The sequence below is a fragment of the Meles meles genome, chromosome 4, assembly GCF_922984935.1.
Source record: "Meles meles chromosome 4, mMelMel3.1 paternal haplotype, whole genome shotgun sequence".
Lineage (NCBI taxonomy): Eukaryota > Metazoa > Chordata > Mammalia > Carnivora > Mustelidae > Meles > Meles meles.
In genome coordinates, this window is record NC_060069.1 from 82,709,324 (window position 1) to 82,733,341 (window position 24,018).

The window sequence follows — 24,018 nt, forward strand, 5'->3', positions numbered from 1 at the left end:
CTTTGTCCTATGTATGCTGCAAATATTTTCTCCTGGGATGCCATTTGTTTTTTATCTTTGCTTTCAGCATACATTTTTACATAGATATTTTCAGTTTTTCTGCAATCAAATCTGTCCCTCTTTTGTCACTTCTGCTTTTCATTCCAGATTTGTAAAGGTCTCCTTCACATAGCATTTTAAAAGCATTATTAAGATCAAGAAATTATTTTTGCTGATAGCATGAAAAGGAATCTAATTTAGTTTTGTAATGGAAAGCCATTTGATTCCTTTCTTATTTTGAAATGCCATCTTTGTGATAGACTATATTTTGTTTCTTGACTGCTTAACCTATTATGTCTTGCAATTAACAACCTGTATTAATTAATTACTGTAGCTTCATATTATGTTTGTAAATCTACCTTATTAGTCTACTTCCAAAATTTCTTGGTTATACATTTACTCTTGGTTATAAATCTGCAGATAAATCTTAGGAGGAACTTTTCATGTTCTAAAGTAAAATTTCATTGGTATTCTATTAAGTTTTTTATTAAAATTGTATTAAATCAATACAATAAAATACATTCCCATATTTACAATAGAATTTTTCCATGTGGAAATGTTGTTTCTTTTGTCTCCTATTTCTTCAGGATTTCTCTAATTCTAGTGTTTTTTCTCATATTTTCTCACACATTTCTATAATTTTGTTACTATTTTGAATGGGATCTTTTTAAAATATATTTTTTAATTGGTAACAGCTATTGATGTTTTAACATTTACCTAAAATTTAGCAACCTTACAAAACTTCCAAATTAGCTCTTTTTTAGAGTCCCTTCTCTAGAATTTCAAAGTATACAATACTTTCACATGAAAATTAGAATTTTTTTTATTTGACAGACAGAGATCACAAATAGGCAGAAAGGCAGGCAGAGAGAGGGACAGGGAAGCAGGCTCCCTGCTGAGCAGAGATCCCAATGTGAGGCTCCATCCCAGGACCGTAAGATCATGACCCGAGCTGAAGGCAGAGGCCTAACTCACTGAGCCACCCAGGTACCATGAAAGTTATGATAATTTTATTTTTCCTGCTCAGTATTTCTTGACTGTTATCTAGCTAGGAACTCTAGAATAATGCTAAATAACTGAATTAATATCAAGTATTTCTTTTCATCTATAAAAATTAAGCCCTGCCCAGGTCTCCTTTTCCCTCACTCTACCTAGGGTAAGTACACTTATTCCATATTCTTATAATTCTCCAGCCTGGATATATTGTAGTATGAGTCACACGGAAATGCACTTGTTTATGAGCTTAGTATTTGTGTATTCTGTGAACCCAAGATATGACAACCTCTTCATTCCATTGCTATAGACCTACCAGCTAACCCACTCCTAATACTAGAAGTTCAGTTAGCCTGTTCTCTTGCTTCCCATCTCTCTCCATTTTAGTCTGCCCTCCATATCCTTCCTAAAAGAGGTGGAAATTCTGTTGATTTTACACAAATTCTTAGATATCTCCCTGAATCTTTATCTCTTTACTTCTCCCTTCATTCAAGTTCTCATTTTCCCTCATCTGGAGGAATGTTACTTTAACTTAATAAATCTCTCTGAAAGAAAAAAAAATCTATGAATCTTACTGTCAAATCAAATTCTTATGTTTTTGCTTTAAAATATACAAACAATAATTTGTAAAACTCCTTACATTTATAGTTCTTACACAAATCTAAAACCAAAACAAATTTATACATTAAATATTTTCATAACCAGTAACATTAAAACTGCTAAATTGGCTTAAAGTGACAGTACCATTTTGCTGAAATTAACATGTCAATTTTGGATTAATAGTGCAAAGATGTATGCTCAGACCTGCTTCTTTTTTTTAATTATTTTTTTTATTTTTTTTATAAACATATAATGTATTATTAGCCCCAGGGGTACAGGTCTGTGAATCACCAGGTTTACACAACTCACAGCACTCACCATAGCACATACCCTCCTCAATGTCCATAAACCCACCCCCCTCTTCCTACACCCCTCCCCCTGGCAACCCTCAGTTTGTTTTGTGAGATTAAGAGTCTCTTATGGTTTGTCTCCTTCCCGATCCCATCTTGTGTCATTTATTCTTTTCCTATCCCAAACGCCCCACATTGCATCTCCGCATAGCAGGGAGATCATATGATAGTTGTCTTTCTCCGATTGACTTATTTCACTCAGCATAATACCCTCTAGTTCCATCCATGTCGTCGCAAATGGCAGGATTTCATTTCTTCTGATGGCTGCATAGTATTCCATTGTATATATACCACATCTTCTTTATCCATTCATCTGTTGATGGACATCTAGGTTCTTTCCATAGTTTGGCTATTGTGGATATTGCTGCTATAAACATTCAGGTGCACGTGGCCCTTCGGATCACTACGTTTGTATCTTTAGGGTAAATACCCAGTAGTGCAATTGCTGGGTCATAGGGTAGTTCTATTTTCAACATTTTGAGGAACCTCCATGCTGTTTTCCAGAGTGGTTGCGCCAGCTTGCATTCCCACCAACAGTGTAGGTTTTCTTTCTTTCTTTCTTTCTCCGCATCCTCGCCAGCATCAGATCTGCTTCTCTATAATCTGTCTCTGTGTTTTTACTTCTGTGACTGTCAAATGGAGACTATCCCTTTGAATAAGAATGTTATGCAATGTAATTTTTTAAGAAAGGTTTATTTATTTGAGAGAGAGAGAGCCCAGACCCAGGTGCATGCAAGTGGGGGAGAAGCAGAGGGAGAGAGAGCAGCACACACCCTGTTGAGCATGGAGCCCAACATGAGGCTCTGGGGCTTGCTCTCACATCCCATGAGATCATGACCTGAGCCAAAACTGAGTCTGACATTTGACCGACTAAGCTGCCCAGGTGTCCCGCACAGTTTAATTTTGATAACTCAAGACTTTGTGTACTATTTCAGAATAACAGACTTCATACTTAGCTAAACTCTGGTGCTTTGCAATTCTTAAATGCCAGTTTTAATGAGATGTCATTTGATAACTCAGTAAAGCTTTTTTGTTCATTTAAGTTAGCATGAGAGCTATTGAAATCGGCATTATGTGGATGTATAAAATCAGATGCAAAAAAAATTCTTTATCACATTTGCTTTTATATTAACTCTTCACCAGTGAAGAAGCAAGTTGGTACAGATAAAGATATGGTCATACTGTTGATGCTCTAGTGAAGGTTCTTTTAAAATAGACATGCCAGTACTGCTGAGCACACTGTCTGATAACTCAGTTTTCTCATCCAATTTTCCTTTTTAAACTAGTATATTCCATAGGACTTTGTTTTACACAGTATACCGTGTCAAAGAGAAAATAATTTTTTAAGCACTGAGTTGGGGTTGTTTTTTCTTCCTGTAGTAAAGTATGATTTAAGGAAGTCCAGCTTTCATTTTACTAGCTCTCAGAATGAAGGAGGTTATTTTTATAATTCACATTATTAAATGACAAGTTTTCTGACTAAATAATATCTCTGTCCATTTTTATTTTAAAAAACTGAAATTTCTGCCTTTGATAAAATTTCCTCTCAAAATGGAAAGTTTTTAATTTGGCTCTTCCACTCATGACTTATCATTCACAAAGCAAAGCTTTTAAAACTGCAAATCTTTTCTTAAGATCAATTTCAAATGCCAACCTGTATGAAATCTCTTTACCAAAAGTGGTCACTCCTGGACTCCATAGAGCTTGGTTCCCATCTCTACTGAAATAGTTGGAACTAAATTTTTTTTCTTTTTTACATGCTTTGTCAGCCAACTATATCTGTGGGGTCTTTGAATGAAGAAATAGTATATTTATCTGTATACCCAATGCAAGTTCAGAATCTTGCACAAACAGTACTTACTCCTTATCCATGGGGAATACATTCCAAGACTCCCATTGGATGTCTGAAACCACTGTTAGTACCAAACCCAATACATACTGTGTTTTTTTCTATACGGACATACTTATGATAATTTAATTCATAAATTAGGCACAGTAAGAGTTGAACAGAAATGACTAATAATGAAATGGAACAATTATAACAGTATATAAGGTTTGTGAATGTGTTCTGTCTCTCTCAAAACATCTTATTATACTATATTCATTCCCTTCTTCTTGTGATGATGTGAGATGATAAAATACTTACATGATGAGATGAAGTGAGGTGAATGACATAAGCACTATGGCACAGTTAGGCTACTACTGACCTTCTGATTATAGGGCAGAAGGAGGATCATCAGCTTTCAGATCGCAGTTGACTATGGGTAACTGAAATTGTGAAAAGTGAAACTTTTGATAGGAAGGACTACTCTAATACTCAGCAAATTTTAATGATGCATAAATAAAAAATAAACGAAGGCCATTTCCCCTTTGCTGAAAAGCTGTTATCACTCAAACAATGCTTTGGTACAGTAATGAACCTAAGTATTGCTCCTGTTTTTTCTGCTTCAGTCGCACCTATGAAGTTGGTAAAGTTCTTTGCCTCGGCAGAAGGGTAAACTGAAATTTACAGTGTAAGTTTTCAAAGTTTTCAGCACTTTAAGGTACAAGGCCCTAAAGTTAGGTTCTTAGGACCATTTATGGATAAAGAGGATTCAAGACTTCTCCATAGAGAATAACTAGAAAAGCCTAGTAACGTGTCTTGTACACCCTAGACTATATTTTTCACTGTCCCTAAACTCAAAGAATTAGGCATGAAGGCACCCAAATGAATCTCATGATAAATCCTCCTTTAAAATTTTCTCATGGTAGGGGCGCCTGGGTGGCTCAGTGGGTTAAAGCCTCTGCCTTCGGCTCAGGTCATGATCCCAGAGTCCTAGGATCGAGCCCTGCATCGGGCTCTCTGCTCCGCAGGGAACCTGCTTCCTCCTCTCTCTCTGCCTGCCTCTCTGCCTAGTTGTGATTTCTGTCTGTTCAAATAAATAAAATATTTTTAAAAAGGTTAAAATTTTCTCATAGTAGAAGAGAATCCAAATTGTAGTCCTGGGCTTCCTAAAGCCACATGTAGGTCCAGATACAAAATGCTCAAGGCAAATAGGGTGACCAGCTATCCTGCTTTTTCTGGAACTAGGAAGTTTCCTGAGATGCAAGAATTTCAGTGCTAAAGCTGGCATAGTTACAGGCAAACAGAAAGGCTGATCATCCGAAACTGGCAAAATACCATGAACCCTCCCTCATGCCAATTCCTCTATAAAGACACATTTAAGGCAATCCAGTTGGTAAGTCAGCTTTTTAGATTATCGGCACATGTATGAAAAGTGTTAACCATCTTCCTTCTCCTTTTTCTGGACTACAACATTTCTTTAATTAGGGATTGCAAACCTTACAATGCAACAGAATCACTTGTTTAAAATAGACTGCTAGAACCCACCCCCAAAGTTTCTAATTCAGTAGGTCTGGATAGGGCTCAAAAAAATCTGCATTTCTGGGGCGCCTGGGTGGCTCAGTGGGTTAAAGCCTCTGCCTTCGGCTCAGGTCATGATCCCAGGGTCCTCAGATCAAGCCCTACATCGGGCTCTCTGCTCAGCAGGAAGCCTGCTTCTCCCCCTCCCTCAGCCTGCCTCTCTGCTTACTTGTGATCTGTGTCTGTCAATTAAATAAATAAAATCTTTAAAAAAAAATCTGCATTTCTTACAAGTTACCAGGTAATGCTGATGATGTTAGTCTAGGGACCTAGCTTTGAGAGCACTGTTCAAGAAGTTTGGTACCTTCTGAGACTCACATGTAATCAAAAAAGAAAACAAGTCAACTGGAAATATGAAGATGTGAATCAATAATATAAAATGCAGGCAATTGTAAGAATCTGTTTTCTTTCATTTCTTAAATGCTTATCAGTGCCAAGTACAGATTTTTAAAAAATCTTAACATACAAAGTTTTAAATAAAATATAAGAGTTTCTAACGTTCAAGAAAGTTTTTGCAGAGATGTGGGAGAGTTCTCTATTATTAGATTTACTTTAATGACTGTGTTTTCTCCATGGAAAAGTGAGCACAGCGTAGCACTGTTCTGGGGACATTTGGTTCCTCTTCTGAATGCTCAAACCTAACAGCTGAAAAATACTTTATACTTAATTTGAATCACAGTTTCACAATTATCATTCTCTGTGACATACTAAACAGGAAAAAAAGCACATTTTGATAACACAGTCTGCATTTCTTTCAACCTATGCAAACATTTTAATGTAACAAAACTATAAAAGCAATTTCAGATTATATATATGCATTCAATTTTATGTCCATATTCTGCCTTTGGAAGCACTGACTGCTGCCCCCAACAATACACAAATTTTGCCTTAAGCTACAGGAATACGTCCTTCATCTTCAAAGAAAGGTTCCTGACTGTCCTCATTTAGATATTATATTTGACCTAGGAGAAACTGAGCTATAGTGTTTTGATGGTAGAATTTAAATACCACTGATAGGGGCGCCTGGGTGGCTTGGTGGGTTAAGCCTCTGCCTTCAGCTCAGATCATGATCTCAGGGTCCTGGGATCGAGCCCCGCATCGGGCTCTCTGCTCAGCAGGGAGCCTGCTTCCCCCTCTCTCTCTGCCTGCCTCAATGCTTGCTTGTGATCTCTCTCTGTGTCAAAAAAAAAAAAAAAAAAAAAACAAAACTAAATACCACTGATAAAGGTTTCTAGGGAAATGGATCTGAAATAGAAAAAACTCTATCATATTGATGAATAAAATAAATTTCTAAATGTCCTAATTTCAGAAACTAGTTTTCAGTAGTAACAATTTTGTTTTTGTCCCCAGCGTTCTGGTGGTGCCCTTGCCATTCCCTTGTGTGCATTCCAGGGGACTGTGTCTCTTCAAGCACCTACGGGGAAAACCCTCTCTCTTTCTACCTATGAGGTAAGTGCAGAAGGACAAAAAATAACCCCAGCCTCTAAGAAAATAGAAGTCTATCGATCCAAAAGTGTTGGCCATGAACCAAACTCAGAAGATTCTCCCTCCACATTTGCGGACACCAGTGTGAAAATACACTTGGAAGTTCTTGAAATTTGTGATAATGAGGAAGCCTTGGACACTGTGTCTATCATTAGCAACATCAGCCAGTCCTCTACACAGGTCAGATCTCCATCCCTACGCTACTCACGGAAAGAAAACAGATTTGTTTCTTGTGATTTAGGGGAAACAGCCTCATACTCTCTCTTTTTACCCACGAGTAATCCCGATGCTGATATCAACATCTCCATTCCGGACACTGTTGAAGCACATAGGCAGAACAGTAAAAGGCAGCATCACGAGAAGGATGGCTACCAGGAGGAAATCCAGTTGTTAAATAAAGCTTACAGAAAAAGAGAGGAAGAAAACAAGGGTAACTAGTAATCATTTGGTATAATAAAGGCAAGAATGGGTCTGCAAGTTAAACTACTAACCTAACACTTTTGTTCCGAGGCTATTTGATTTCCTTTATTACTTTTTGGTTTATGTAAGCATTACAGATTTAGTAGTTAACTGTTTTTAGGGCAAGCAGCTGGAACTAGTATAAACACTTAAGTGCTTTTGATGCGTTACCTGTAGATCACACACTGTGGTAATTAAAAATTTGTTTCTTATCTGATTCCTAAAGCTGTTTTCTAGATTAAATATCAGCCTCATTTATTAATGTTTTCGCCTGTTTGTCATCCTCAGAGTAAATAGAAAATTGCATAAATTCAATGAATATATTGTTCACATGCTCATGTTTCAACACAGGGGTAAGAAGATATTTTGGGAATCGAAAAAATGTAGCAAAACTCTGTGTTGTATTTAAAGAGAATTGTCTACATGTGCCTAGCAAATCAAGCTTATTACAGTTACTGCTTTAGCTTTATACCCATGTTTAAGAAATATATTTTCATGTAAAATGGCGAACTAGCTAGCTTCCAACTCTGAAACATGCATGCCCATAGTCTGTAAATAGTAGTTTCCTTCATAAAGTACAAATTGCTTACTAAATGTTTTTCTTCCTTTCCTTCTTAAATGTAAGTATTTTCCTTTCATCTTTCCATTATGTCAAGATTCCCTTGAAACAAAATGTTGTATGTTACAAGTGGAATTAGTAGTCCATAACTCAAATATTATTGGAAAAGGTTATAAATGTGCACATTATCATTTCTAGAATTGTTTTTATTTGAATGGATATTGGGGAAAAGCTCTACCGGACTAAGTTTTGTTAGGTATGCTCAATTAGATTAACAAAGTTCTGGGTAAAGCTGAGGAAATCCACTAAGTAAAAAAATAAAAGTGTGTTTCTAAAGCTGCAGATTTGACAAACTTTTTTAGCCATTCTTGAAGTATAGAAAATTTTCATACAAATATTATTCTAATTTTAGGTGCTTTTCAGTTTTTTTCCTCAAAGGCATGTATATCTCAAGCAAATTCAATATATTTTATTAAATGAGTGTAAGGTATACATTTTGGCACTAATTTTAAAATGTGTTACATTGGAAAAATGCAAGAATCACCTTATCAGATTATTAATAGTGTATATTTCAAAAATTATGAAGTGATTTTACTTCAAAATTCTTTATTCTGATCTTTCTTTAAACATACATTAAATGTATTACTTAAATGTTTATTTTCCAAAGTTATTGAGTTGACATTTTACATGGTATTTGACTTTGTACACCGCCACACCTCACTTACATATCTTATTTACTATTTACAGACTGAGTGAATTATATTTTTAAGTGATTAATTTGGGTTTATATTTTATTATACTGAATCAGAATTCTAAATTACTTTATATGGGCTTTCAGATTGTTTCAACTTCAGAAGATTTTTTTTTTTTTTTTGCCATCAAGAACTCATTTTCAAAGTAATTATTTCAATGGACTTTATGTCTCTTTTACTCTCTCAATATCTCCTCTTCTAAACTTGGGAAGCAAAGGTAATGCCATTAGTAGAGTTTGTAAAGCAAGCCTCAAATAATGTCTAATGTATAAATTCAAATTCAAATATGTTATTACAAATATATTTTATTTAAAATGCCTTTTTATATCCCTAAAATTGAGAGCTATTTTATTTCTTTAAAAGATTTATTAATTTTACAGAGAGAGCATGGGAGAGGGGGAGAGGGAGAGAGAGAGAATCCTGAAGCAGACTCCCCACTGAGCCCAGAGCCCAACTCTGCAGTGAACTGGGCTCAATCCTAGGACCCTAAGATCATGACCTGAGCCGAAATCAAGAGCCAGCTGCTTAACCAACTGAGCCACCCAGGTGCCCCTTAATGGAGTGCTATTTTAACATAATGACAAATGACCAGATCAAACAAATATTATAAATTAATGGCACTGAATGCCTGTTATAAAAAGAAGTTGAATATTCTAATAATGTTTTGTAAAAGATAAGCTTTGATATATTAAATTTAGATGTATAATTTTACGAAAGAGAAAAGTGATTTTGTTCCTTTACAGTATGATTTTTGGCAGCAAGGAAATCAGAAACATTATCATAATAAAACTGAAGAAAATAATAAAGATTTAAATAGAAATAAATCCTTTATAACTGGCACAGCTCTTTAATACAGAGGAGAAGATGATGGAAGTCAAGATTTAAAGAGCAAAAGAACTGGACTGGAAGACAGTAATACTCCTTCCCTCCTGTGTACTATTTTCTTTTCATTGGACTTGGGCCTATGCTGGAAGAACTGGAAAAACAAAAAACAAAACAAAACAAAAAACTCCAAACTAGGATATTTCCATTTAATTGCCCTTGGCTATTGAATTAACTATACACTGGATATACGTTAAAGTTCTGGAGTATTAAGGGTGGCTCAGTCACTTGAACATCTGCCTTCAGCTCAGGTCAGGGTCCTCTGATGTGGACCCACATTGCCGTTGTTGTTGTTGTCCAAGAAAATTGTAGTTGAAGCTAAAGAAAAATCTATAGGGGCTATGAATATGCATGAACGGCTCCTCCCAATCCTTGTTTAGAAAGAGTAAGGGTAGGTAAGCTACATCAGTATAAAGTCTACTTACTCTTTAAAGTAAAAATGTAAAAATGTGTTTCTGTAAGAAATACCCTTGTAGATATCTTGTACTTTTTAAATAGCTTACCCTGTTATATTTTATTAGTAGTAAGTACTATATTGCAGATAGCTGGTTTCTTTCTCCATAAACTGATGAATCTGAAGACTAAAATTACTTATTATCTAATAAAAATATCACCATCTGGTGGTGACTTCTACAAACTGAAAAGACATATCTAAGACTCCCAGTTAACATAAACACATGTATAATCTCAAAGAGTTGTGACTGACAGAGGCAACCATTTTGAAGACCAAAGCATTATTTTGAATATAATAAAAACCATCTGGATGTACATTATTTGGAAGCTTTTCTCAACATGGTTCTTTAGTATTGAATTTCATTAGATTTTGTCTTAGTTTCTTATTTTATTCAGCTACTTTCATTAATTTATTCACTATAACATTTAATGAATACCTACTATATGCTAGAAATTGTACTAGGTACTTAGATTTTGTCTTAGTTTCTTATTTTATTCAGCTACTTTCATTAATTTATTCACTATAACATTTAATGAATACCTACTATATGCTAGAAATTGTACTAGGTACTTAAGATTATGACTATGAACAAAAACAAAATGCACCCCCCCCACACACACACATGAAATGAGTTTGAGTCAACTGTAAATTTAGAGAACACAGTCCACACAAGACTTCCCTCCCTCCTGATACTAGGTGCAAGTTTCAGATATCCCCAAAACCAATATCAGTTTCCATAATTTCCTAGAAGGATCCACAGAATTCACAAGAAATCTGTACTCTCACAGTTATAGTACATTACACGATATAGACTAAAATCAGCTAAGAGAAGAAGAATATACAACAGAATCCAGAAAAAGTCTGAATGTGGACCTTCTGTTGTCTGCTCTCCATGGAGTCAAGGACAGCATTACTTTCCCAGACATCAATGTAAGACAACATACAAAGATTATTGCCAAGAAGGAAAACTCATTTGAATCTTGGTGTTCAAATTCTTTGTTGGGACTTCATCATGGTAGGAGTAGGGGTAAGCATGGTTCACTGCTCACATGACTGATTTCCAAATCCTAAAGAAGTCAAATTGATAAGGAATGACACAAAGCTTCTACCTTAAATCACACTGTTACTATTTGGCTGATCCATGGCCCCAGACAAAGTCACTCTTATAAAGCGAGATGTTTCAGGGGCTTAGAGGAAACCTCCCCAAGAGGGGAGAGACCTCTTTTTGGATGGGTTAAGGTCCACACTATACATTTATATACCATACATGTATAAATGTATGTATCTCAAGTAATGTTAAATGTATTGACAGAAAGTAGGTACCAGAGATAATAAAAATGATAAGGAAAAAATGAAAATAAGAGGACAATGATGGAAGGAATAATTTTTCAAATATTTTGGTTAGGAAATACTTCAGTGATAAGGTAATATTTTATTAATCAAATAAAGTGATAAAATACACTATGTATCTAGGGAAATCATAGTTCTAGCAAAGGGAATATCATATTCCCAGAACTGGGAGTATGCCTTTTGTATTTTGTGAAACCATTGAGGAGGTCAATGCAAATGCAGATAAGTGAGAAAGAGAAAAAGCAATTGGAAATAAAGACAGATAAGGGCAGGGAGAGACATATCATTAGTGCCTTGAAGACCAGGTACGGACTGTGAATCTAATTTTAAATTTGATTTAAAGGAAGTCATTGAAGGTTCTAAGCAAAGGAATGACACGTTTGAATATAAAATTACTGTCTATTGTCAAGGGAAATGACTATGAAAGTACAAATATTACAGAAGAAACAGGAGGCTATTTTAGTAGTCTGAGTTAGAAGTGATATTTGCTAGGATTAGGGTGATAGCAGTGGAGATGGTGATGGTATTGTATTCTAATTCAATAAATAGGAAGAATTTCCTTGGTTACTGAATAAATTACTCACTTCTGTAATTTGAGGAAAGTAACTTGAGCCTGTAACTTGAGGAAAAAAATTACCTATGGCAATCTATTTTCTGTTAACACCTTGGAAAATCCCAGTGTTTCTAGAGTCTTCCATATATCACGGAAACTAGAAGCCTGAAAAGTATATTTTCCATTCTTTCTTGCCAGCGAGTTTCAGGTTTAGCATCTGCCAGAGAGAGGTATTTGTGCAAGATTTGGAAGACAAAGTCGAAGAAAAGCAGCAGCAGTTAAATGAATGTTCCTAACCAGTTGAGCTTTCTCCTCTAAGACATGGTTTAGAAGTCTAGGCTCTTGCTATCCTGCAGTTCCACCTTTTCAATTTTTATGATCATTATGTTCATCTGTATTAAGCTGGCAGGAGGAGAAAGGGCAAGGAGGATCCTACAAGGACTGTTTCAGGGATGGCCTGGAAAACAGAGGCTCAGCCACTGCAGCTTCTGCTGCATTGGAGACATCTCAATGTACAACCATCCTCAACTTCAAAAGAGACAGATATATATATTTATCTGTGCACAGGAAGAAGACACCTAAATTTGGTGAACAGCTAGCAGCCAGTCCCCGCCACATGCTATGACCCTAACTAGACAAAAACATACCATACTATAATAGAACATAAATACTGCCCCCTCCCTGGTATAATGAGATGCAGAGATACTGCATACCATAATCCAAGAATAGTACATCTCCCCAAGTTTGAGTTATTTGGCCTTGAGTCTAGACCAGACTATACTGCTCCAAACCTAGGTCAATTTGTTTATATGATCTCTTCTTCAGCTCCGACACAAAGAAAATCATATTTGTATGTCTTTCCTACAGTCTTGGGATCTCAACTTCAAAATACATAAAGAACACACGTGCAAACATTCACATATGCAAAAACACTTTTTTTTTTTTTTTGGAGAATAAGCAGGAACTTGGCATTGGGCAGTCAAAATCCCAATACAAAATGACTACAATGGCAATATTTTGCAATATTATGTAGAACAATTTAGATTCCTGGATTCATATCATCTTGAAACACTTTCTTAGAGGAAAATCTTTACCTTCACATATTCATAGTCTCACTGAGTAACTTGTCCAGAAAAAAAGAAAAAAAAATCTCTAAAGCAAATTTTATTTCTGCCACTCAGCAGAAATACAATTCCCAGAAGCTTTAAAATGTGAGGATCAAAAAATACTAGGGTTTGGACAAATCCATGGTCACCTGGTTACAGGAGTAAAGATACATATCTACTTGCTTCATAGAAGACTTAAGACTTTGTATTTTCATTATTTAGATGAAAATTCATTGTTAAAATTTTTTTTTCTTGGGACTCATTCGTAATATTTTTTCCCTAAGCTCCCAGATTATCTGTTTACAGTAGACCAAGAAAAATCCACTACTTTATTTAATGAGATTATGTAGTTTTCAAGGGAAAGTATGTTATGCAAGATGCTCAAGAAGATCTTTAACATGGATCCTGGGATCCATTTTTTTTCTTCTTTTTCCTTTCATGAGAAACAGATGGAATTAGCAGACAGTGACAATAATTCATAGTTAATGATGACAAAATGTCTGGTTTGCCTGGGCTGGTCCCAATTTACAATTGTTTTCCTGGCATAAAAATTAATAGCATTCTCTTTAACTTTTACAGAATTGGACAATAAACCACACAATCACTCTATAGTCGTAAAGCAAGTTATACCTAATCTGTGTGTTTTTCCCCCCAAAACACAATATGCCTATAGTAAGTAAAAAGGAAACTAGGAATGCCTATACATTTCCTGCTAAAAGTCCTTCATTTGCTTTTCATATTTCTATTAGAGAATTTTAAAAATATTCTCTTTCAGTATTTTGCGTGAAATAAGAAAATTATGCTTCGATGTCATCAAGACTTACCCTGAAAGAAGGTAATAAAAGGGGGACAAGAATGTCATGCCTTCAGAAGCTTAGCTTAAACGTGAGGACACCCCACTCCTACTGCTAACTGTAAAGTACCAAATCACAAAGAAAGAAGTACCTCTGGAGCCACGGAATGCTTGGACAATTAAATTCAAAGAGGACGCTGAAAACAGATAATATCTGCATTTGAAAAATAAACGGACAGAAAAATTCTCTGATTGATCTTTGCCTTTTATTGAAATATTTACAGTTCACTGTAACTAAAAGCATCAGAGTATGCTCTGCACCAGAGCACTGGTTATGTTAACTTTTCTCCTGCAAATTTCTCTACTCTTCTCCATCCTACTCTCTTGCACCAAGAGACTGACTTGCACCAACCATGTAAACAGACAGAAACAAATGCTCTCTGCTTACCACTGGGTTTGGACAATGGGGACTTCCAGCAAGAGATCAGAGACAAGGAAGAGAGTGAGGTCAGGAAATTTATTCCTTTTCACCTTGGACTGGATCTTACCTTTTATCAGCAGTCACTGCATCTTATAGAAAGCTGACTCTATGCCATTTTCTTTCAGGATGCCGGTACTCATTCCCTTTCTTCATTCACCTTGGGCCTAGAAATAATAATATCTCTGTTGCTACTAATTCCAGCTTAATGAAATCTTTTATAGTCCCTTTAAAAGATCTTTTGTACTTGTATACATACTTTTAACATGTATATATACAAATGTTCTCTGAATTACCTTGTTTTTAAGATTGTTACCTGTTTTCTTTTAATATACATTTTTCAAAGATTTTATTTATTTATTTGACAGAGATAGCAAGAGAGAGAACACAAGCATGGGGGAGTTGGAGAAAGAGAAGCAGGCTGGAGAGGGAGAAGCAGGCTCCCTGCTGAGCAGGGAGCCCAGTGTGATGCCGAACTCAATCCCAGGACACTGGGATCATGACCTGAGCCGAAGGCAGACACCCATCTATTTTCTATAGAGACTGTAACTGACATATCCACAATCTATAAACTTTCAAGTGTGTAACTATCTTGGCTGTACAGTGGAAAAAGCCTTGGGCTAGGAATCAGAAGGCTTGATTCTGATTCTGACTCTACCACTGTTTGACCTACACTTGAACTCTCCAGAGCTCTGTTATTCTTGAGTGGATGTTAGGAAGATTAGGGATGAGGAGAGCCCAAGCAGATAAGATTATCTGTAAAAACTTTTAGTCATACCATTATTTATAATTTTTTTTTCAATATTTTATTTATTTGACAGAGAAAAATCAAAACTAGGCAGAGAGAGAGGAGGAAGCAGGCTCCCCGCGGAGCAGAGAGCCCGATGTGGGGCTCGATCCCGGGACCCTGAGATATGACCTGAGCCAAAGGCAGAGGCTTTAACCCACTGAGCCACCCAGGCGCCCCTATTTGATGTGGGGCTCGATCCCAGGACCCTGAGATCATGACCTGAGCCGAAGGCAGAGGCTTTAACCCACTGAGCCACCCAGGTGCCCCTATTTATAAAATTTTTAAATAGTAAATGAAGGTTAAGAATCTGCAACTTCTCTGAAACCCTACTTCTTCTATGAAAACCCCACTATGATGAAGATAGGATTTTCTTCTTTGTTCAAGAAGAATACCCTTGATGGATCTAAGTAGAACACAGGTTTGGTGTTCTTAGATCAAGACACCTCAGTGTTTACCAATTTTTTAAATAATTTTTTTTTGTTTTCTTATAAACATATAATGTATTATTAGCCCCAGGGAGTGTTTACCAATTTTAGAATGAAATCCAGAACAAAATCCTGACTCATCTAAAAGATTCCGTAAAAGTCAGAGAAGCAAGGAAACTGGTGATAGGAGCTGACAAAATTGGCATAAAGGAGGACAGATTAATTTGAGATAATGAAAAAGTAAAATCTTGGGACACCTGGGTGGCTCAGTGGCTTAAGCCTTTGCCTTCAGATCAGGTCATGATCCCAGGGTACTGGGATCGAGTCCCGCATCAGGCTCCTTGCTTGGCAGGGAGCCTGCTTCTCTCTCTGCCTCTGCCTGCTTGTTCACTAGCTCGCTCACTCTCTCTCTCTCTCTGAGACAAATAAATAAAATCTTAAAAAAAAAAGAAAAGAAAAGAAAAAGTAAAATCTCCCGGAATTCCAGGGGAATGCAGGGATTCAATAATTAACTTTTCTCTTTAGCACACTGGATATACTAAAAACTATAACCAGAGATTTAAAAAATATTCAAAATATGGTGTGCTTTCAAAGTGGTAAGCAGGAAATATGTTGAAAGCTGAGATGAAGGAGGGAGGTCAAAATTTAAACACATCTTCCCCTCCCTTCTACCTTCACCCATATTCTCTTATAACGTAAGACTTCCTTCTTTTTTTTACTTCCTAGGTATCAGGGGTTTTCATTCCTTTATATCATCTTTCTTAAGGCAGACTTCACACTCTCCCCTCTCTAGAGTTATAATTGTGAAATGTCTACTGGGGAACATGACTTATAGGGGAGAGGACTGAAAATATGTTGATTTAGTATTACAAAAGTGTCTCTGATAAATAGATAAATGAGGTTTCAGGGACTGAAAATGGAAGTTTTTAAAGCAAGGAGGAATAAATACTGCGGCAGACACTTAGTTTTTTCTAACTTTCATAAGACTACATTATTCCTCATGAAATATACCAGTGATAGTGGGATCCTTGCCTTGGGAGGTCTCATTCTTTTTAGTCCTTCCATCCCTTGACTTTCTTACCCTAACCATAATAAAATAGGTAAAAAATATGCCTATTCATAGTACCTGACGTATAATAAACACTCAATAAATATCACTTGCACTATTAGCATCCTTTTTCCTACTTCTAGTTGTCCTATGAATAGCGGCAGATGTGTCTGTGATACAACACTAAAAGTTTGTAAAAATATCAAAGCTCATGATCAGTGGAGAGCACATTTAAGAAAGACATCTTTCTAGCCTGCCCAGAGCACAGGACAAAGCAGAGTATCAGCAAGAGTAACAATGGCAGTTATAACCGAGCCAGTCACTCCTTTTGTCTTCGGGCATTAGGTAACCTAAGAATTCTTGCAGATTTCAAGCAAAGCAGGAAAACAAAACAAAACCCAAAGTATCAACTGCTACTTTTCTTCCCACTAATACCTTTGTGGTCTTTCTTTAAAAACCTTCCTTTTGGGCAGATTTTTACTACAGTAACATTTGCTCTAAAGTGTCTGCCTAAAGCAACAGCCTCAAGAAAGACCATATTACTTCATGCTAAAGAAGTCAGGAGAAGGGTCACCTGGGTGGCTCAGTGGGTTAAGCCTCTGCCTTTGGCTCTGGTCATGATCTCAGGGTCCTGGGATCTCAGGGTCCTGGGATCGAGCCCCACATCAGGCACTCTGCTCAACAGGGAGTCTGCCTCCCCCTCTGCCTACTTGTGATATCTCTCTCTCTGTGTGTCAAATAAATAAATAATATCCTATAAAATATATTTTTTAAAAATTTTTAAAAAAAGAAGTCAGGATAAATTAGTAATTTTAAGTTGATAACTAAGATTCTGCTTAGGATTAACAAACATGAGGTGAAGAGAAATAACAGAATTTAGCAGGAAACAGATAAAACTACCTCTCTCTGGGGTTGTCATAAGGATTATGTGAAATATGGAATATCATATTACTTTTCCATTGCTGCCATAACAAATTACCAGAAACTCAGTCTTAATTAACATAAATGTAGTACCCTACGATTCTATAGTTTAGACGCTTAGTAAGGGTCCTCACTATGCTAAAATCTAGGGGTAGGTAGAGTGTGTTCCTTTCTGGAGGCTCTAAGGGAGAATACATTTTCTTCTCCAGCTCTAGATGTTACCTACATTCCATGGCTTGTGGCCCTCTTCCTCCATCTTCACCCAGTGCTCCATGCAACATAGTGACAGATCTAGGGACAGGATGTGGACATCTATGGAGGTCATTAGTCTGCTGACCACAAATGTGAACTGCCTAGCCAAATACTTAGCAAATGCTAGGCAACAAATAAATGCTAGTTTTCTTCCCCACTTACTCCCTAATAGTCTTATTACTCTATTAGTCTGTTCAGGCCACCTCACTAAACGCCACTGGTTTCAGTGCTATTAAACCACTTTATTGCTTTAATAAATAAATGCTATTTATTAATAAATAAGTACCATATATTTATGGTATTATTCCAGCTTAAACAATAGAAATTTATTTTTTAAAGTTCTGGAGGCTGGGAAGTCCAAGATCAAGGTGCTGGCAGATTTGTTTCGTGGTGAGAGCACTGGTCCTGGCTTGGCGAGGTCTTTGACCACACATGGCCTTTCTTCTTAGGAAAGAGAGAATGAGCTCTCTGGTATCTTTTCTTATAAGGACTCTAATCCTATAAGATTAGAGCCCCAACTTCATGACCTACTTTAATTGTTTCCTTAGAGGCCCCATCTCCAAATGTAGCTACCCTGGGGGTTAGGTCTTCAACATATAAATTTTGAGGAGACCCATTCAGTTCATAAACTCTCTTAGCTAACAACAATCCACAGTATTTCCTTCACATTTTGCCCCAACGATCCCTAGTATGCCCACCCAATCTCACCCACTGAAAATTCACATACTTATCATTGCAGGTATGTCCAATAAATTCCAATACATTTATTGGAACTATTCATTCCTTAGTCTTAATCATATTTGCCAAGGACTACCAAAATATATCTCAGTCTGCTCTGTGTTGTTTTTGTTGTTGTTGTTGTTTTAAGATTTTATTTATTTATTTATTTGACAGACAGAGATCACAAGTAGGCAGAGAGGCAGGCAGAGAGAGAGGAGGAAGCAGGTTCCCTGCCAAGCAGAGAGCCCGATGTGGGGCTCGATCCCAGGACCCTGGGATCATGACCTGAGCCAAAGGCAGAGGCTTTAACCCACTGAGCCACCCAGGTACCCCTGCTCTGTGTTTTTAACTCATGTAACCAACCACTTTCTAGATATTTCAATTTGTATGTTTCATGGGTTCCTCAAATTCCACATGTATTATATAAAAATTTTTAAAGATTTTATTTATTTATTAGAGAGAGTGCATGTACGAGAGACAGAGAGAGAGAGAGAGAGAGAGAGAATGAGTGAGAGAGAGAGAGAGAAGAGGAGCTGGGTAAGGGGCAGAGGGAAAAGCAGACTCCCCACTGAACAGGATTCTGGGATCATGACCTGAGCTGAAGGCAGACACTTAGCTGAGCCTCACCTCCACATGTATTATTTAAATGCATTAACTCAATCGTTCCCTCATTCAAAAACAAAAAACCAAAAACAAAACCTCCTCATCCTGTATTTTTCATCTCAGGATCTCTTTATTTGGTAGTCATTCAAATCTTAATCTCAAGAGTTATCTGACCCTTTCCTCTAATTGTCCACATCCAGTGAATCATCAAATCTGAGATTTTTTTTTAATCTCCCAATATCTCTTAATTCTAGTCTTTTTCATATTCCATCTTGCCTCCCCTAAATCATAGCCTTTTAACTAGCCTCTCCTTATCCATTCTTGCCTTCTCCATTCCTTTTTCTTCAAAGCAGCCAAAAAGAACCACTCTCCTTAAAGTTTAATATTGTTCTCTATGTGGCATATAAGGTCCTCCATGATTAGGCTCCTTTATACCTCTTTGGTCTTCTCCAACAATCTTAAAGTTTAAGGGTAGACTTTTCTCACTCTCAATATATATATTTTAAAGATTTTATTTATCTGAGAGAGAGAGAGAGCAAAAGAGAGAGAGAGAGAGAACACAAACGGGGACAGACAGAAGAAGAGGGAGAAGCAGACTCTCTGCTGAGTAGGGAGCCCAACATGGGATTAGATCCTACAATCCTGAGATCATGACCTGAACTGAGGACAGATGCTTAACCAACTGAGCCACGCAGATGCCCCTCACTCTCCAATATTTTATCATCTCTCTTCACATACATTGTTTCCTCCACCTGTAACAATCTCTCTACTCCCCATTAGTCTGGCTAAAGTCTATTTATCTCAAAAGTCACTGCTTAACCTCTCATTCTTTAGAAAGGACTTACCTGATTCTAAAATTAAATTATTTTGCTGTAACATCTAATGCCTGCTAGGAAAGAAAATCTTTTCCTCTACTCTCTTAAGTTTATCCTCCGAGACTGAAAATTAAAACAATGAAAGATTAGCAAGAGAAGAGATAGATTTAATCCCAAATGGGTGGGACTACATAAAAAAATGTAATTCGGGGTGCCTGGGTGGCTCAGTGGATTAAGCCGCTGCCTTCGGCTCAGGTCATGATCTCAGGGTCCTGGGATCGAGCCCCGCATCTGGCTCTCTGCTCCACAGGGAGCCTGTTTCCTCCTCTCTCTCTGTAATTCAAGGAAAAGTTTAGAACTTGGGGCTTATATATTATCTTAATAGAAGGGGAGGAGGAAAAATACTCATGGGAAAGCAACTTCTAGGGAGGAAAAAATGGGCTCTTATGAGAAGAGACGGAATATATTATAGTCTTGTGACAATTTCTGCTTAGGAGTGATGCTGATTTCTAGTCTCCAGTAATGAGTCAATTTTGTTGGTTTCTCTCCCAGGGGAAGGGATTTATAACAATTGAGTTCTTCTGAATTCCTTTGGGAGGCTCTGCTTTTAGGAAGTTGAAATATTTCAAACTCAAATGCCTTTGCTCAAAATAATTTTTATGCCCCAGAGGTGTAGTCTGGACCTATTGCACAGTAATTTCTTTTGCCTTTCCAAGACTGTAAGCAAATGAAAGCTGATGCCAGCACCTTTAAATCAGTTAAAATATGTAAATGAACTGGAGGTCCTCTGGTGACATTCAGGCCTGTGTGGCCCAGTCATTTGATTTACTCAAAAACTTTGCTAAACACTAAGTGGCCTGGTCAATCAACAATATATGGCTTCACATGAACATATATGATTCTTCAACTGCCTTTATTTAAATTGCCTAAGATCATTTTTTTTTTTTAGATTTTATTTATTTGACAGAGAGAGTAGGCAGAGAGAGGAGGAAGCAGGCTCCCTGCTGAGCAGAGAGAGGATGTGGGGGCTGGATCCCAGGACCCCAGGATCATGACCTGAGCCAAAGGCAGAGGCTTTAACCCATTGAGCCACCCAGGCACCCCGCCTAAGAGCATTTTTTTATTTTTGCCAGCCAAGCTCCTTGTTATGCTGTTGGATAAAGGCAATAAATAACGATAACCCTTTAAGAGAGGCAGGGACAGTTTATACTTATTTGAAACAGGTGAGAAGCTATTTTCAAGACGCAGCTACTAAAAAAAAAAAAAAAATGATGAACTCATTTCTTTTGAGACTTTTAGGAGAAAATGCCTCCATCCTCAGGTTCTTTTATTGTGTCAATAGATGTCTATTTTCCAGAGCCTAATTGGAAGCAAACTTCGGATTTCACTACGGGTAATAAGAAAGTAAAAACCAAAACCCATTGCCTCACATGTTGGGCGTTGGTAAAGGAAACCTGCGAGGCTTTGCTCGCTTTCCGTCCACAGGTACAATGGTAGACAACAGAATGCACGTCAAAGACGACTTCACCCGAGCCACTTTCCGGACCACTGACGGCGCCGCCTGCGACGTCACCGGAAGCAGCTGCTGTGACGCTCAAACGGCCCTCCCTCTCGCGCTGGGCGCCGGAAGCAAAACGGAAGTGGACGTGCACCCGCTTCCGGGCCCGGGCGCCATTTCTAGCGGTTGCGGGTTCTCACGAGTTGTAGTCCGTTGGGACAATGAGCTATGATTACCATCAGAACTGGGGCCGGGATGGTGGGCCCCGTAACTCCGGCGGGGGCTATGGAGGAAGCTATGGGGGGGGCCATGGAGGAGGCCATGGAGGGAACCGAGGCTCCGGAGGCGGCGGCGGCGGAGGAGGAGGTGGTGGTCGAGGCGGCCGAGGCCGACATCCTGGGCACCTGAAAGGCCGCGAAATCGGCTTGTGGTATGCAAAGAAACAGGGACAGAAGAACAAGGAGGCGGAGAGGCAGGAGGTAAATCTGAGACTTGATAGTGGAGAGGGATGAGACAGGGCATTTTTTTCCCCTTCGCCGCCCCTAACCTTTTCCTTGCTTTTTGTTTATTTCTTAGCTGTTGCATGTGCTTTGTGAAGTGAAAAGTGTGCAAAGGTATTCTGCTAAAACTTGCGTTAGCGGATATTTTGTCGTTTTTCGTTAGCCCATGCTCAGCAGTTAGATTTAGCAACGTGAGTGTGTATTTTTCTTTAAGGATGTGAGAGCGGTGAACAAAACAGTAAGTTCAGGTCCTTTCCGAAGTTAACTTCATTAGGATGTCCGTGTCATAGTATCCTTGGCCACCCTTTCTGTTAGAAAACTTATGGCCACTCTTGCCTGAAGAGCTCGAAAACAGCGGCCTTCTTTGTAACATACAGGTTTGCGCAGAATAAAAGCTGTCAAGCACTATTCTGAATATAGGTCGTTCAGAAGAATAGTCTAGCTTTCATTTTTAGTATTAAAATAATCTTAAAATTACAGGTTTGTGGTTTGGTTTGTTTTTCTTTTTTTTTTTTATGTTGGGCTGGGGAGAGTTCTGTTGATTGGCAGCTCCTCTTTGAGAATGAAACTTGGGATCCTGGAAACAGAAGAAATTTCAGAAAAATGATTTGATTTAGTCTCTTCAGGTTGTGATTGCCCATTTGATTTATATCTTGAAGATCTGTAATAAGGGACGCATCAAAGTTCACTTGGTGGGAACTTCAATTTTTTTTTTAATTGCATTTTGTTTTTATTAAACAGAAGTTTTCTTACTGTAAGTCTGAGGCATCTTTTTAGTAACTTCTTTTTTTTTTTTTAAGATCCTATTTATTTGAGAGAGAGAGAGAGGGCGAGAGGAGACCAGAAATCCTGGGACTCCCGGATCATGACCTGAGCTGAAGGCAGTTGCTTAACCAACTGAGCCACCCAGGCACCCTAGTAACTTCTTTAAAAACGTCCTTCGTATTAGATAAAGAATGTGTGTAATTAAACTTTTATTTAGGCTTTTGTTTCTAAATCATTTTATTTCTTTGTCTTTTATTCTTGTCTTTTCATCAAAGCGTTTTTTGGCATTATCCATTTATCTTCACACCTTATCACATTCTTCTCTTTTAATACACACACACACATATCAGCCCAAAGTTGTTCAATGAACAAACTTTTTTTTAAACGGAGAGAAGCCTATCTAAGTCATCTTAAAATTGGAAGAATAATAAAGGTTGATTGCTATAAAAGGATGTGTGCGGTAACTAGAAAGTTATTCTTTATTGTATTTAGCCCCTGTTTCCCACAGGGTGTTATGCAGGGTGTTATGCATGTTGCCATGGGGATCTGAAGAAATAATGATGTTGGGAAAATAAGATGTAAACAGGTGAAAAGTTTAATCAGGAAAAATTGTTCATTATTATTTTCATCTGAAGCTAGTTGCATGATGGATCATTGTGAAGGGAACTCTGGATTTCTCCTCTCCCCAAACTTTATTTTGGTAAAGGTTTCAACGCAAAAACGGGATTTATCTTTGATATTTCTTTCATTTCAGCCCATCTGCCTGCTCTGCTTTCTTAATATATTCCAAATCCAACCACTTGTCTCCACAGCAGTTACCCCATAAATCACGCCACTATCTTGTTCAGTGTTCTTGGCCTCCTAACAAGTCTTCTAGCTTCCACTCCTGCTTTCCACTAAGTCTGTCCTTTATAGAACCACTCATGGTGCTTTCAAAAGCAAAAATTAAGTCATCTCATTCTCTAGCTCACAACTTGGGAATGGAAGCCAGATCAGTTCTGTCTGAGTTGAATACATTTCCATTGCATCCTAACATGTTTTACGGGAAATCTTGGTAACATAGTTTCAGTATACCAGGTTTCCTTCAGTGTGCTGAGCCCATGTCCCCAATATGATGTAATTACAGCTTTTGTAAATAACACTTTTTTTTTTTTACAGGTCCCATACCATTCTCTCTGAAATTCATCTCCATCTTCTCAATCTAAATATGACCATTTTCAATGATTGGTTTATCCTACCTTTTTTTTTTTTTTTTTTTTTGCACCACCTTCAGCCAGTTGTGATTGCTTCCCAGTCAACTTCCTTAGCTTTAATTACTTTTCACATAATTCCTGTTTACCAAGTTATTGCATTCTAACAATGTGTTCTTTTTCTTTCAGCTTTTTTTTTTTAGTTGAGTATCCGAAATATCTGAGACAGTATCTT

At 37.5% G+C, this 24,018-nt stretch overlaps 2 protein-coding genes across 3 annotated transcripts in view; both read left to right on the forward strand.

The window, feature by feature from the left end:
- GPR149 (G protein-coupled receptor 149) overlaps positions 1-8,407 on the forward strand; it is a 67,858-nt gene extending 59,451 nt beyond the window's left edge. For both annotated transcript variants that reach the window (XM_046002803.1, XM_046002804.1), the window contains exon 4: positions 6,736-8,407. In XM_046002803.1, coding sequence (XP_045858759.1) covers positions 6,736-7,308 — 573 coding nt within the window. In that variant the 3' untranslated portion in view covers positions 7,309-8,407. The remainder of the gene's footprint in view (positions 1-6,735) is intronic.
- A 13,098-nt stretch (positions 8,408-21,505) lies between these two features.
- DHX36 (DEAH-box helicase 36) overlaps positions 21,506-24,018 on the forward strand; it is a 53,808-nt gene continuing 51,295 nt past the window's right edge. Inside the window, exon 1 of the mRNA XM_046001954.1 lies at positions 21,506-21,807. Coding sequence (XP_045857910.1) covers positions 21,550-21,807 — 258 coding nt within the window. The 5' untranslated portion in view covers positions 21,506-21,549. The remainder of the gene's footprint in view (positions 21,808-24,018) is intronic.